The sequence below is a fragment of the Aethalodelphis obliquidens genome, unplaced genomic scaffold, assembly GCF_003676395.1.
Source record: "Aethalodelphis obliquidens isolate GAN/ISIS:26980383/991018 unplaced genomic scaffold, ASM367639v1 scaffold1, whole genome shotgun sequence".
In the NCBI taxonomy this organism is placed as follows: Eukaryota; Metazoa; Chordata; class Mammalia; order Artiodactyla; family Delphinidae; genus Aethalodelphis; species Aethalodelphis obliquidens.
Genome location: NW_020837945.1, coordinates 45,615,985 through 45,630,370, shown reverse-complemented (window position 1 = coordinate 45,630,370; position 14,386 = coordinate 45,615,985). Strand labels below are relative to the sequence as shown.

At 43.3% G+C, this 14,386-nt stretch overlaps 1 protein-coding gene across 4 annotated transcripts in view; it reads right to left on the bottom strand.

Moving 5' to 3' along the window:
• Nucleotides 1-13,728, bottom strand: part of CRYBG3 (crystallin beta-gamma domain containing 3) — a 114,907-nt gene extending 101,179 nt beyond the window's left edge. For 2 of the 4 annotated variants that reach the window (XR_003432111.1, XM_027102914.1), the window contains exon 1: nucleotides 13,370-13,691. Coding sequence is in view for 3 of the 4 variants with exons in the window: in XM_027102914.1 (XP_026958715.1) it covers nucleotides 13,370-13,518 (149 nt within the window). In the remaining variant the exon portion in view is untranslated. Of the gene's footprint in view, nucleotides 1-13,369 lie in introns of all 4 variants that reach the window. The other 2 variants (XM_027102932.1, XM_027102923.1) reach the window with 2 other exon arrangements.
• Between the last annotated feature and the right edge of the window lie 658 nt (nucleotides 13,729-14,386).

The following is a 14,386-nucleotide window of genomic DNA, read 5'->3' as shown; positions in this document are numbered from 1 at the left end:
ATCTTCTAGGATCAGGGCTCGAACCTGTGTCCCCTGCACTGGCAGGCAGATTCTTAACCACTGCACCACGAGGGAAGTCCATTAACCTGTATTTTTTGTGCTTCCACTGCGCTCATTGATACCCCTCATACATTTCTGCTGGTAATGACTGGCTGGTTGTCCATTTGTCGAACTAGAACTTGAACTCATTTAACTCAGGAACGATATCATTCATGGTTGTATCCCAGAGCCTAGCATCGTGCCTGACAGTGTGAAGGCACTCATATATTGTTTGTTAAATGAATTTTTAAAATAACTGATATTAAACAGTCTCCAGTTATGTGTGCTTAATCAGAAAACACTATTCCATTTGGGAACAATGGAATAATACACATTAGTCTTTTTTCCTTAATGAAATACTAGTATAAGTCTCTTGAGAGCATGTACCATCCACTCTCATCCTGCATCATCTTTCTCTAAAGGTATAAAGAGGGGAGTAGGGCTGTGAGAAGAAAATTACTCAATAGCAACAAGGGTATTTCCAATTGATTTACAAACAAAACACAAAAAAGTTAGAAGAGAATCTATAAAGACACTCAAAATACTGCATACTTAGATGTCAACTTAGGAGGAGGACGAAGAAGAAGAAACATTAACAGAAAAGTCTCGAAAGACTTGGAGTGGTACTCTCAGCCTCTCAAAAATACAAGAGAAAGAGAAACATTTCCAATTCAGATGATCTCAAACGTTAAGAAAGACGACAAGCCTTTCCTATTGTTCTTTCACAATTTAACCCCCTTTGGGACCCGGGAATTATTTCAACAGCAGTATTTTTAGAAAGCACACATTCTGCTCACGGCCGGGGGTGAGGGGCAGTAATCATAATCACACGTAGGCACAAATAAGACTCCCTTGAATTTTAATAGCCTCATCTTACTTAGCTAACAGAACTCTGGAAATTACTCTTTCAAAATGGTCCAGATAAATATCAAGGTCAAAGCAACACAGAAGCTCCTCATTTTTGAAGCAAACATATTTAGACCATGTCTGAAAACCAGGAATCCAACTTACGGTCATTAAGCAACCACTTACTTTATGCCAGACGTAAAATAAAACAAAACGGACATAGGTCTGTTTCAGGGATGGCACCTTAGGGACAAAAGGCACTTCAGTCAAAATGCTTCTTTCTGGATCTGATTTTTTCAAGTATGTACATTGGAAGTGTCAGCTCAGCACTCTGCCATATCTAAAATCCCACATGATCCTTCAGTAAGCAGAGTGAGGGGAAACAGGAACAGGGAGACTAACCTTGAGGCTTCTGTGGTAAAGGAAGAAAAAGACTGTGACCAAGAAACCAACTCAGTCAAAACTGATATCAGGGCATCACAAAGGAGGCAGAAACTTCTACTGTCCCTTATTTCAAAGTGACTGAGGCCAAGCCGGGGTCTGTCCTCTATTCCCTTGGACTGTTCCCTCTCATCCCTCACTTGGGTCCTTAAATATAGCACCCTCACACCGTCCAAAGGGTCTGCTCATTCCTTGGGGCATCTACACTACCTTGGGGATCTTAGAAACACATCTTCACACGACAAGCTCTAGAGTTCTCTTTGTGCACTGCTATACTGCAGGTACATTATGGATTAGACTGACTTTTGTGCACTGGCCTGGAATCCCACCCAGCATCTCCAACCCTGCTTCTATGGGAATTAAGACAGTTCCACACCGACAATTTCCAAACAACCCCATTCATAAACAGTGACTGCCAGCAGTAGAGTAGTACTTGTATTTTTTTTAATGACTATTAACAGAATATAAAACAGGTGGTTATGGCTATTTCTGGGTTTCAAATTAAAAGGTAACAAAATGCTGCACTTTTAAGACAAACAGCATGTATTTTAGCCCAAACATCTGGCGTCTAAATTTCAGAACTCTTTGGAGAGAAACTGGGAGCAAGGAGGAGAGGTAATAGATATGATTATGAAGCTTCATGGCTTTGCAGTCTTAGAGCTTCTGACAGTCCTTTCCCCATAATGTCAACTCTCTCCTATAATTTATGTATCCACCTTGAAGCTTATTTACTTCCTGTTCCCATCACATGCTCCCAAAACAAGACCCATACTTACAGTTTAATCACAGGCTATAGAGAAGCTCAGTCTGTTTGATGTGACCTGAGCTGTCCAGCTACACATGACATCAGCAACTGCTCTATTTTCCCAAAGTCTTCTTCCTCATACCCTTCAGATTCTGAACATTTGTGACCCAAATCACAAGAATCAATACCCCTCCGCAACTAAGACCGGGTGCAACCAAATAAATAAATAAATAAGAAAGAAAAAAAAGAATCAATACCCTGAACTTTTGCTGTGACATGAACTCAAAGCAGTATTCTAGCTGCTGTCTAAAATGGGACATCCATTCGTGTACCATTCAACAAACTGCCCTGAGGGAGGGGCACTGGAGATGCAAGGACAGGTGAGACTGGGCCTTCCCAGAGCCGACCAAGGCTGACCTTACCTCCAACTCAAACTCTTCGTCCTCTGTCAAGTCTTCTGGATACCAATAAGCTGATAAACTGTGTGAGAATATACAAACATACTAGTACATATAAACCCATGCCTCAGTGATTCCTTTTTTTAAAAAAAGTAATCTCATCATCTCAACTCCTTACCAAGACCTACCTCAACTGGCCACTGGCTCCCTTCCATTCTGTGGTCTCTGCCTATTCTGGCATCTGTGCCAACATGGTCCTGCCCTAGGACCTTGAAACTGGCTCTTCGCTCTTCCTGGAAAGACCTTTCCTCTGATTTGCTCATGTCCTTACTTCCAAATGTCATGCAGGTCTTGGGTCAAATGGTACCCAATAGAGAGGCGTTTCATGACCATCCTCTCTGTACCTTATTACAGACCCACTACTTCCATCACGTCCTCTTCCCTCACCCGGCTTTATTTTACTTCAAAGCTAACATTATATATAAATCTATATAACTTTCCCATCGGAATACAAACCCTCTGTAAGCAGAGACACATTTAGATATTCAAGCTAGATTCTGAAAAGCAATGACCCATCTAAGATTTTTTAAAGGGTTAAAATTATCTTTATAATTTGTAAAAGTATATGTACTATTGTAGGAAATGACAAAGCACCATTGTTAAGTGAAAAAAAAATTCAGGTTTCAAAATCCTGAAGAGAACTTTCACTTTTTCTAAAAATATGTATACATGTAGATAAGCACATAGGAAATGATCTAGAAGAACAGTACTCGTCTCCAGGTGGATAGGGTTATGTATGAGCTGTGCTTTTTTAATTTTTGATTTTCTTATAATTTCAGAGCTGTTTTAGAAAAGCATATATTACTATCAAAAGGAAGAAAAGACAAGTATTGTAGTTGATTTTAAAACACAAAAACAAGTTAGTGAAAAATGCTAGTAAATTTAAAGTAAACAAATAACTAAATACTAACAGTACAAATATTTCATAATGGCAATTTCTCTGTATCATAATAAATACAACATTGCCAAATAATATCCTTATCTGCCTACCTAGAACAATGGAACAATCAAAAATATTTGGGCTTCCCTGGTGGCGCAGTGGTTGAGAGTCCGCCTGCCGCTGCAGGGGACACGGGTTCGTGCCCCGGTCCGGCAAGATCCCACATGGCGCGGAGCAGCTGGGCCCGTGAGCCATGGCCGCTGAGCCTGCGCGTCTGGAGGCTATGCTCCGCAACGGGAGAGGCCAAAACAGTGAGAGGCCCGCGTACCACAAAAAAAAAAAAAAAATTATCATACATATTTTCAGCTTTGACTAATACAGCACAATGCCACCCCTCCAGCCAGGGTATGATCCTTCGTGCTCTGACAACAAAGACAATAAAAAGCTGAGCGTTTACATCTCACCCAACCTGTTCCCAGTTATCAAACTTTAAAATTCAAAGTATTTCATTCCTTGTCATAAGCATGGCAGTTATAAAAAAAATTACGATCTGCCACTAAGGTAGCATCCATGTTTTGTATAAATTTTAGCACAAAGAGTAAAGGAGAAATTTCTAACATATCATGTAGAAATCACACAAAATTAGTATTTGTGAGAGCATTCAAATACCATTTTCATGTCATTTCTGGCACTACCATTTGCGCTACTTGTCATAAAGAAAATATAAAAGGTGTGCTCCTTCAAAAGCATGTTGTACTACTCTAAACAAAACTGTATTTTATATACATGGAAAGGTTGACTTCTGATTTAGTCCCAAAATTATAACACTTATTTTGACTGAATGAATAAAGGGAAGTGGGAAGAGGTGTAAAATAGCTAAGTCCTCATCTACCATCATCAGAAATCAATATAAACTGTCTAAAGTTTACAAATCAAGAAAGAATAGTAAATAGACACATGTACAGAAAGGCCAGAAGAAACAGCTTAAACGAGACTAAAACCGTTTCCTCTAAGAAGAGAGTCTCAAGAATGGGCCTACCCCTGTTAAATCCTCCACAGCCCTGTGAGACACCTTGGTACTTTTTTTTTTTTTTTTTTTTTTTATTTTTTTATTTTGCGGTACACGGGCCTCTCACTGCCGCGGCCTCTCCCGTTGCAGAGCACAGGCTCCGGACGCGCAGGCTCAGCAGCCATGGCTCACGGGCCCAGCCGCTCCGCGGCACGTGGGATCCCCCCGGCCCGGGGCAAGAACCCGCATCCCCTGCATCGGCAGGCGGACTCCCAACCACCGCGCCACCAGGGAAGCCCCCTTGGTACTTATTTTAAGAGGGAAAGAAAGATTTGTGCTATGTCTGCCTTCCCCACAAAACTGCAGGAGTGTTTTGAACCAAAGACCATGTTGCACTGGATTCCCAGAGGCTAGTACAGGGCCTGGCACAAGTGGTACCAAATGAATTCTTGTTAAAACATTGGTGAGGTTTTCAAATCAACTGATGAAAATGTTAGAACCACAGAGGGAAATACCCAATGCATATTCATATGTAACCTTTCCAGTAAAACAAAAGTCTTCCTAATCTATAAGGCATACTTCTTTATTTTGTACACACCTATTACCCTATGGAGTTTTGGCTGGCACGATAAAGCTGGAAGAGACCTTAGCAATGAGGGCCACCTCCCTCGCTTTATAATCAAAGACAGAGAGCTAATGAACTACCCAGAGTCACACTGCTACTTAAAGCAGATGATTTAGGTGATCTCACAAAAATGAGTTGTTTTTTTTTTTTTTTTTTCCTGCGGTACGCGGGCTTCTCACTGCTGGGGCCTCTCCCGCTGCGGAGCACAGGCTCTGGACACGCAGGCCCAGCGGCCATGGCTCACGGGCCCAGCCGCTCCGCAGCATGTGGGATCCTCCCGGACCGGGGCACAAACCCGTGTCCCCTGCATCGGCAGGCGGACTCCCAACCACTGTGCCACCAGGGAAGCGCAGTTGATATTTCTGATGCTCTGTTAACTCCACCCAGTTTCACATTGCAGACTAATAATACATAAGCCTTCCTCATACCTGCAGAAAGTATCAAAATATCTAATTATTCTCCATTATAAATATTCCATTTACTTATAGCCTTAATCATAACTTTTCTCACTTGAACAAGTTAATGGAGTTCATTCTTTCTTTGGAGAATTTTTGCCAACTCAGGATTATAAATTCTCTCTCTTTTTTCCTCTTTTATACAGAGATATTCACTAGGTCATAACCAGTCTTTTTTTTCTGAAATAGATAATTCACATAATTTTTTTAAGTATAAGAAGGTCTAAAATGAAAAGTCTCCCTCCTGTTCCTCATTAATTCACCCAGTCTCTCATCCTCCCTAAGTAGTTAACACAATACTAGTAACAGACTTTTTTCATACTCCCCCATTTTCATATGCAAACAGGAGCATACTATACACAGTGGTTTATATCTTGCTTTTTTAATTTTTTACTTAATGTATCTAAGAGACAGTTTCTTATCAGTATATAAAAAGCTTTATCATTCTTTTTGACAGCTGTATAATATTCCACTACATGGATATACCATGATTTACCAATTAGTCCACTATTGATGGGATTACACTTTACTTTTCATCTCTTGCTAATTAAAACAACACTGCAATGACTAAACTTGTAGAGGCAACTTTTGGCCTGTTTACAAACTGTATACACCCAATGGAATTCCTAGAAGGGAACTGTTAAATCAGAGTATGTGAATGTGTAATACTGATAGAACTTGTCAAATTGCCCTCCAAAGTGGCGTATCAATTTACACTCCCACTAGTAGTGTATGAGAGTTCCTCCCAACAAACTCAAGTTTTGATTATCAAACAGGTGGAGTATGGTATCTTGCTAGTCTTAATTTGTATCTTTTCCGAAGGAGATTGACTCTTTTTACGTGCTCAAATATAAATTTATAAGTTGTATAAGTGTATATATTTTCCTCTCTCAACTTCCAGGACCATAAATTCTTTATTGTACAGAGCACTGATCCAGGCCATCTGGACAGACATCCAGCTGCATGCCATTGTCTTTTATTGCCATTCAATACCATTTTCTAAGGCCTGCCTTCTGTTTGGGTCTTCCCAAGTTAAGCAGGGGATGTAGTCACATAATGCTGTAGGCTTTGAATTCAGGAAGGAAAATTCGACTCCTTACTCTACCACAAGATGTTGACACTTTTGATTAGTTATTGGACCTCTCCAAGCCTTAAATTATGTTATCTGTAAAATGGAGTAAAGATTCCTCTCTCATAAGGTTGCTTTGAGGATTAAGTGAATGTATATGTTTAAAGCCCCAACCATAGGGCTTAGATCTTATTAGGGCCTCAATTAAGGGTGATTTAGGTTTTTGTTTTTTTTGAATTTTATTTTATTTATTTTTTATACAGCAGGTTATTAGTTATCTATTTTATACATATTACTGTATATATGTTTCAATCCCAATCTCCCGGTTAAGGGTAGTTTAGTTTTGTCATCATTAATCTGTCAGGCAAAAAGAAACACTTGACTAAGCAAACAGTTGTTTCCCTGCTTTGGGATATTTCCAATTACATACCCCCAGGGGTTAAACACCGAGAGGTAATCCTGCTGGAGTTGTACCAGTACTTGGCCTTCACAACTGACAAATAAACATTAAGAATTGGTTATTTCTGGTCACAAAACTTCAACTTATTTCTCTATCAACACCAAGCCATTTTGTATAGGGATTTCCGCTTACTTGGCATGCTGACTTTTTTTGGTTGTTTTTTGCGGTACGCAGGCCTCTCACTGTTGTGGCCTCTCCCGTTGCGGAGCACAGGCTCCGGACACGCAGGCTCAGCGCCCATGGCTCAGGGGCCCAGCCGCTCCGCGGCATGTGGGATCCTCCTGAACCAGGGCACGAACCCGTGTCCCCTGCATTGGCAGGCGGACTCTCAACCACTGCGCCACCAGGGAAGCCCGGCATGCTGACTTTTGAAAGGATGCGCTTTTCTGCCTCCATCTAAGACTTGCTGAGTCAAGGAGGAGCAGGCGGGACTGAGGGAAAGCACTTCCATCCCTGCTGGTATAGTTACTGCCACATCTCCCCACTAGTCTGCCTTGGCCAAGGCTGCTCATCAAACCACGCTCAGAGAGAAGTTCAGAGCAGCGAGAGGTCACTTTGTATGAGAAAGTCTTCATACAATGTTTGACCCTCGTGATACAGTACATGCGTTCTGAACCACATGTCACACACACCAAATACCTGTTTGGCGCATAATGAGCTCATCTGGAAAATACTGACATACATGTTTATCTCCTCCATTAATTTAGGAACTCTCTGAGGGCAGTTTTGGTCTTTCATTCATCTTTGTATCCCACTCCTTAGCGACATACTCAACAAGTAGCAGTCACTCAAATTTATGGAATGAACAGACTAAAAAAATAGAACTAACTTTTACTTCATGCCGATACTCTCTTTTCAGTAGAGAGCTTGGATTACTTTCCCCAGTTTCAATTTCTGTCAACCTGTTTTCTTGCTACCACAGTTGTACTGGCGTTTCTGGTATATCTGCACATCAGTGTATTTCATCAAAACTCTGGTTAGGAGATAAAATATTTTATCGAGGGAGTATTATTTTCCTCTTACTTTACAGAATGTGCTATTATCCTTTTTACGTATTTTCCACTGAGATAAAAAAACAAAACAAAAATGTTTGTTTAATCAGAACTTTCAAAGTTAGAAGTGCTGATTAAATTTACTGCAGGCCAATTTGAGGTACACTTGCAACTCGAACCCGTTTAGAGTGTACAATTGAGTTAGCTTTCAAGGAATTTCCTCAGCAAGAAACAGAATCCCCAAGGTAGACATCTGGCAGACACCCTGTTAAGCCCAAAAGTCAGAAATCTCACTTGAAAAAAAGTATGGTTTCAATACCATAAAACAGTCTATATTTCTAATCCACTGCCAAAGGTAGGTTCTGTGCTTTCCATTAACCTGGAAGCTCAAGATTCTCACAAAATACACAGGGCTGAGGACTTCTGGAATTTTCCAGTCATCTTTATTTTTTTTTTTTATTATTATTTTTTTTTTGCGGTACATGGGCCTCTCACTGTTGTGGCCTCTCCCGTTGCGGAGCACAGGCTCTGGACGCACAGGCTCAGCGTCCATGGCTCACGGGCCCAGCCGTTCCGCGGCATGTGGGATCTTCCCAGACCGGGGCATGAACCCGTGTCCCCTGCATCAGCAGGTGGACTCTCAACCACTGCGCCACCAGGGAAGCCCCCAGTCATCTTTATTGTTGCAGGCATGAACTACAGATGTGGTCCTTCAACACCACATAGGTATCTCTTATTCCACTAAACTAGTTATCAATTATTCTCTATAGCGCTTTCAAATCAATGAAAATTCAATCATCATAAAAATTCGGAGAACAAAGCTTTTTTTCCTTACATAACTGATGCTGTGGTCAACATTTAACTTGAAGGCCAACAGTTCTCATGCTGGTATCAGGGGCATTATTGACATTTTTTATGAGACTATCTCCTGCACTGCATCCCATTAGCATCCTGGCTCTACCCATTTATCAATCACACTCAGCCATGGTGCAAAGCAAATATTCTCTGAACTTTAAATCAATAGCCAAACACTCTGTCTAGAGAGCTTTATGGTCCCCCCATGTTTCAAAATGCCCACTTTAAGGGTAGGAGTGTACTAACCCTCGCTTAAAGCCAGTAGTAAGTGCTTTAATGCTCCATCAACAGAGATTCACTCCCTCACCTGAGCTAGGTAAAGGGGACACCAAGATGAGACACAGCCCTGCCTTGGGTCTAGTGATCCTGTCTTACCTTCTATCAATAGCACTATATTGGGACGCTCAAAGGAACAACCAAAAAGAGTATATGTGAAATGGGCCACAGCGTTACCCATTCTGGAATAAAGGAAGGAAAGGTCCAACTGACTTACATATTCAGATGTATTTTGAAGGAGCACAGTTCAGCAGGGTGGCGGGCAGAATGGTGTGGAAAAAGAATCAGAGCTTCTGAGTCAGAGAGACCCAATTCCAAATCTCACCCCTGAAACTTACTCCTGTCATGATTTGGAGTAAATCGTTTTCCACTGGGAGTGCTATCACTCTCCCTGCCACCCACCCAGGTAGAGGTGTTTCGAGTTCTCCCAATGACCGGAGGATGCAGCTGGCAATTAGCGGGTGGGGCTACAGATGCCAAATGTCCTGCAAAGCACAGGAGAGCCCAGTTCAACAAAGAATTGTTCCACCCAAGATGCCAACAGTGTCCACGCCTAAGAACCCTATCATCTTCAGTGTGCTCAACTGTCAGAATAGTGATAAGCATACCAACCTTCCAGGCTGAGGGTGACGTTTAAATGAGACAATGCAAGTAAAAGTACCCAGCCCGGGAGGAAGTGCACAGTGGGCCCTTGAATAAATGCTGTTCTCGCCTTACTATCCCCCTCCCGAGTTTATGAACGCTGTACAGAGCTCATTTTAAACACGTCCATCATGTGTGATATAGCAAAGAAACAAAACTGAGCAATCATCTTCTCAAAGTGGGAAAAATTAGAAGGCAGGTATCCTCCAAATTTCAGTTTAGCAGTATCTGTTTGAAAGACCTTCACAAAAATTCTCTAAGCTTTAAATTGAGAGCCAAACGCTCTTTATGGCCCAGCACTAATCTAGCTTTCTTAACGCCTCTTTCACTCTGCCCCACTAATGTATACAGCCCCCAAGAGATCATAACCTCTGAAGGCTTTTGCTCAGCCTAGAAGACCCACTCCCTATTTCTCTCTTCGTGGCTAAATTCTCTACCTGTGGAAAACACCAGTGCCTTGAAGGCCCAGGTAAAACTACCTCCACCATGAAGCCCTCCCTGCTCTCCCCTATCACTTCTAATGAGTCCATTCACTGCATGCTCATAAACTGGGCTAAACATTATAGCAGTGAATTGAATTCAGTTGCAGTTTTCATCTCTATAACACCTAAAACAAATTAATATAAACACTTCCTGGATCTGGTCAACCACCTAAGACATAAGTACCGAAATGTAATTCCATTGCCAACACCTGAATTCCCATATACAACAGTGCTGATGCAAACAGGCCTTCTTTAACTGCTGAAGGTTAATGAGAACAGCAGTGAACACAATATATAAATGATGTGTTCACAGCAAATGATGCCCAAATAACTTAACAGCACACCATAAAAGCAAAAGTTTTCCTATGGTTCAAATAGGGAAATATTGGACAACCTGAATCATGGCATGGTACACAGTGCTAGAATCCTAGCAACCCCCAAAAAACTTGTGTTTGTCCCAGTTGGTACCATATGCATTTTGTGAGTAGCCAAAAAACAGCTGTTAGGATAATGCTGTAAATTTTACTTTTATTGGTCTTGTGGTTACGTTTGTGTTTAATTTTTAATTCTGTTCTTAAGAAATTGTTAAGGAATTCTGTTCTTAAGGAATTTATGTCCCATTTGTTTGTACACACACAGTTACATCACAAAATTCACGTAAGCCAACACTGGAAGTGCAGAAACAGAGACTATACAACCCAAGTTTGAGAGAATGCATTTTGTTTTGAGTACATGGAAAAGTCAGAATGCAGGGATTAATACTTAATGTATGTTAAGAGGACTCAGAGTTGCAGGCACTGCATAGGACTTAATACTTGTTCATTAACTGAAAAGCAGCTGTGTGACTTTGGGGAAGTTTCTTTAACTGTTTCTTATAGTAAAATGAAAATACTGATCGTACAGGTCTGTCCAACCTCAAAGTGTAATATTATTAAAAGTACTCTGTCAATTGTAATGGGCCAGACACACCATAGATGGTAGGATGACTGTTTTCAAGTGGTCTTCTTCCCTTCTCCCAGTTCCTTGAGAGAAAGGACCTTTTTCTCAGTCATCTTTACATCCCTACCACACCAAGCCCCTCGTGTCCGAACGGACTCCCCTGCATCTAAAATCACCAGTACAAAAGGTAAACTAGGCTCCCAATAAAACCAAAAGCTTTTACTGCCTCTAAAAATAAACAGCCAAAACCCCCTTCATTTTGAAATAAGATCACAGTGACAAATCGCAATTCTGTTTCCAATCTTGTTAACACCAGGTGCTGTGTTACTAGGACATTGTTTCCGTTAGTTTCATTAAACTTTCAATAAACGCTTTGTGTCTGTTTATATCCTTGAAAAGAAAGATTTAAACTCATTTAAAAGGTAAAACACCCACACAAAGGATTATCTGCTATCCCCTTAACATCTGGCAAGTTCTAAAAAAGATAAGGACACAATTAGTGTTCATATAAGCACAATTAAATTTCTCATTGTCAAAAAGCCACAGTGTGTGCCTCTCTGGAGATGAGAATGGAGGAGTGGTAAGAAGACAAGAGACAAGTTGCTGTAGCGGTTAGCTCCAGAGAGAAAAGAGATTTGAGAAGTGCCTAAAAAGCCCAAAGACCGCAGGGCAGCAGGCAGGGTTTCAGGACAATTCTGATATAAACCTGAAATTGGCCTGCCTATTTCCTGCTAACACTGACACAAGTTTCCAACTTTTGCTGAGTCTACTTGGGATTTCTTTTAAACACTGCCTCCATATTATCCAAGGCTGTTAGTGCTGTTACAGTGATGGCAGGCACCACAGGCTGTCTGCCCACACCAGCATTCAGACATTCTGGTTGAGCCCTGTCAGACTTCAAAACTATTTTTAACTACTGTGTAACTCTGAATTTTAAATTTTCTCTTAACAGGGCAATAACAGCTAAAGTTTCCCAGGAGAAGTTTTCCAAATATTATATAGGAGCTTTCTTGGAAAGATGTGGCATTTTATTAACAGATGGTCAAAATGGAAATGTTTCACAAATAGGGAAACTGAGGAACACATAAATGACTGGAATCAAATCACAAGACCTGAATGAATATTGATGGAATCAGCTCAGTCACAGTTACAGTTCTGTTTCCTATCCATTTTTCTTTGAAGGCCTCCACGAAGGCTTTAACATCTGAAGTAAACACAGCTTTCTGGAGAGCGTCCTTCCAATCACATGAGTGATCTTCCAGTGCGATTTGGGGGAAGACGGAGCAGTAAGCCTCTCTTGCCATCAAAAGTTTAAAACAGCGAGTTGTATATCACTTAACCCCTCTTCCTCCCTCGGGACTCAGATGAAAGGACTCAGGAATAGGTAGTTTTATTAGACATGAATTTTTTTTTTTTAATTTCGATTTTATAGCAGCAGGTGGAGAAGGAAAAAGGACTGCAGAGAAGGGGCAAGTTTTCATTACTGAAACCAAGACAGCTCGAGTTCTGGTTTCTGGAATCTGTCTGGGAACTTGAGGCAGATGTTTCCGAAGAGACATGGGAAAGAAGGACGGCATCATCTAAATGTCAGGCAATGGTAAATAAGCCTAGCGAGGGTTTTATATTTTGATGGAGTCTTCGGAACTCAGCATCACCATTCTTTTTTTAAAAAAAATCATTTTGAGAAACTATGAATAAAATGGTAAAATCCCAGCCAAGGGGGTGGCGCTCCAAAGCGTTACCTTTCCCACAGAAGTGGTTTTCGGATCGCGCCCTCTTTGCCCTGGCGGATGGCTGGGCTCACAACTGTTTCCCATTACTGTCGGCAGGACGCCGGGGGACTCGCTTTTGCCGCAGAACTTGGAGAGCAGACGCGACTGTGGGACGGGAACCGAATCACATCCGGGGAGGGGAGGTGGGGAGGCAGAGCGCCCCGCGGGCTGGCGCGGCCTCGGGTCACGAACTTCACCCGGATTTAACAAACCAAGCGATGCGGCAAGAAAACTGGGCGAGAAGGACGAAAGTTGAGCAATGGAGGAACAGAAAGTGGCGAGCGCAGCCTGGCCGAGAGCGGCTGGCTGCGGACACCGGGGCCAGGAGCCCCCCGTCCCGCGAGTCGGCGCAGGGCCCCCCGACGTCCCCCCCGCAGCTCCCACCTGGCTGCGCCCCGGCCCGGCGCGGGCGGCTGGCTTGTCCCCGGCCTCTCCTCCTCTTCCTCTTCCTTGTCCCGGGAAGGGCTTCGGGGAGCGAAGAACCGGGAGAAGCTGTGCCAGGGGGCGCCGCCCCTCCTCCGGCCGCCGGACATCTCCCCGGCGCGGCAGCCGGTCCGCGGCCGTCCCCGGGGAACGCGTGAGACGGTGTCCTGCGCCCTGACACCGGCGCCGCGGGACCCGGCGAGGGCAGGACTGACTCGGCGCGGGCGGGCGGGCTGTGCGGCTTAGTCCATCTCCGGCAGGAGAAGCGCGGGCACGATGCGCTCCCAGCGCGGCTACTTCTTGCGCTGTGCGGCGGCTCCTCCTCCTGCCCCCAGCCCGCCCGCCCCCGGGAGGAGCCAGAGGCCGCGGCACCGCCCCGAGCCCGGGCCCCGCGGCCGTCCGCCACCGCCGGCCGGGCCCTCGCTGCCGGTGCTGGCCTGAGACCCGTGGGGACGCGGAACCCCGCTACGCCCGGCTCCGGGATTCCCGCCCAAACGAGCTCCAGCCCGTTTGTCTTTTCGCTCAAATTTTCCTTCCTATTACTGATTTGTTTTTCTATCTTCCAGCCAATGGACGGAACAGTTTTCAGACTTTTGAAAGAAGTTCATTAACTAAAGTTTGTGAACACACCTGGTAAACTGCGGTACCAGAATGGCCTGGGCTGCCTTTCAGCTAACTAACAGCTGTTCCTAGAACAGCTACCCGGGGCTGCAGAAGATGAGGTTACCCCGTGGCCGAGTCTTAGAAGTGGAGGGCTCCGTAGGTGCCTGGTCTAGATCTGTCAACAACTCGTTTCTTGTTCGGCTGGCTTACTACTGTGTGGAGTAACTTACGCTAACCCAGATGTGTTTTGGTATTTCTCACACTCCGTGTTACATACTACTCCCCGGCGAACCCTCTTGCAAAACGTCACTGATCAAAAACAAGTGTAATTCAAACTTGTAAATGCTGGAACAAATATTTTGTAGTTATTACACA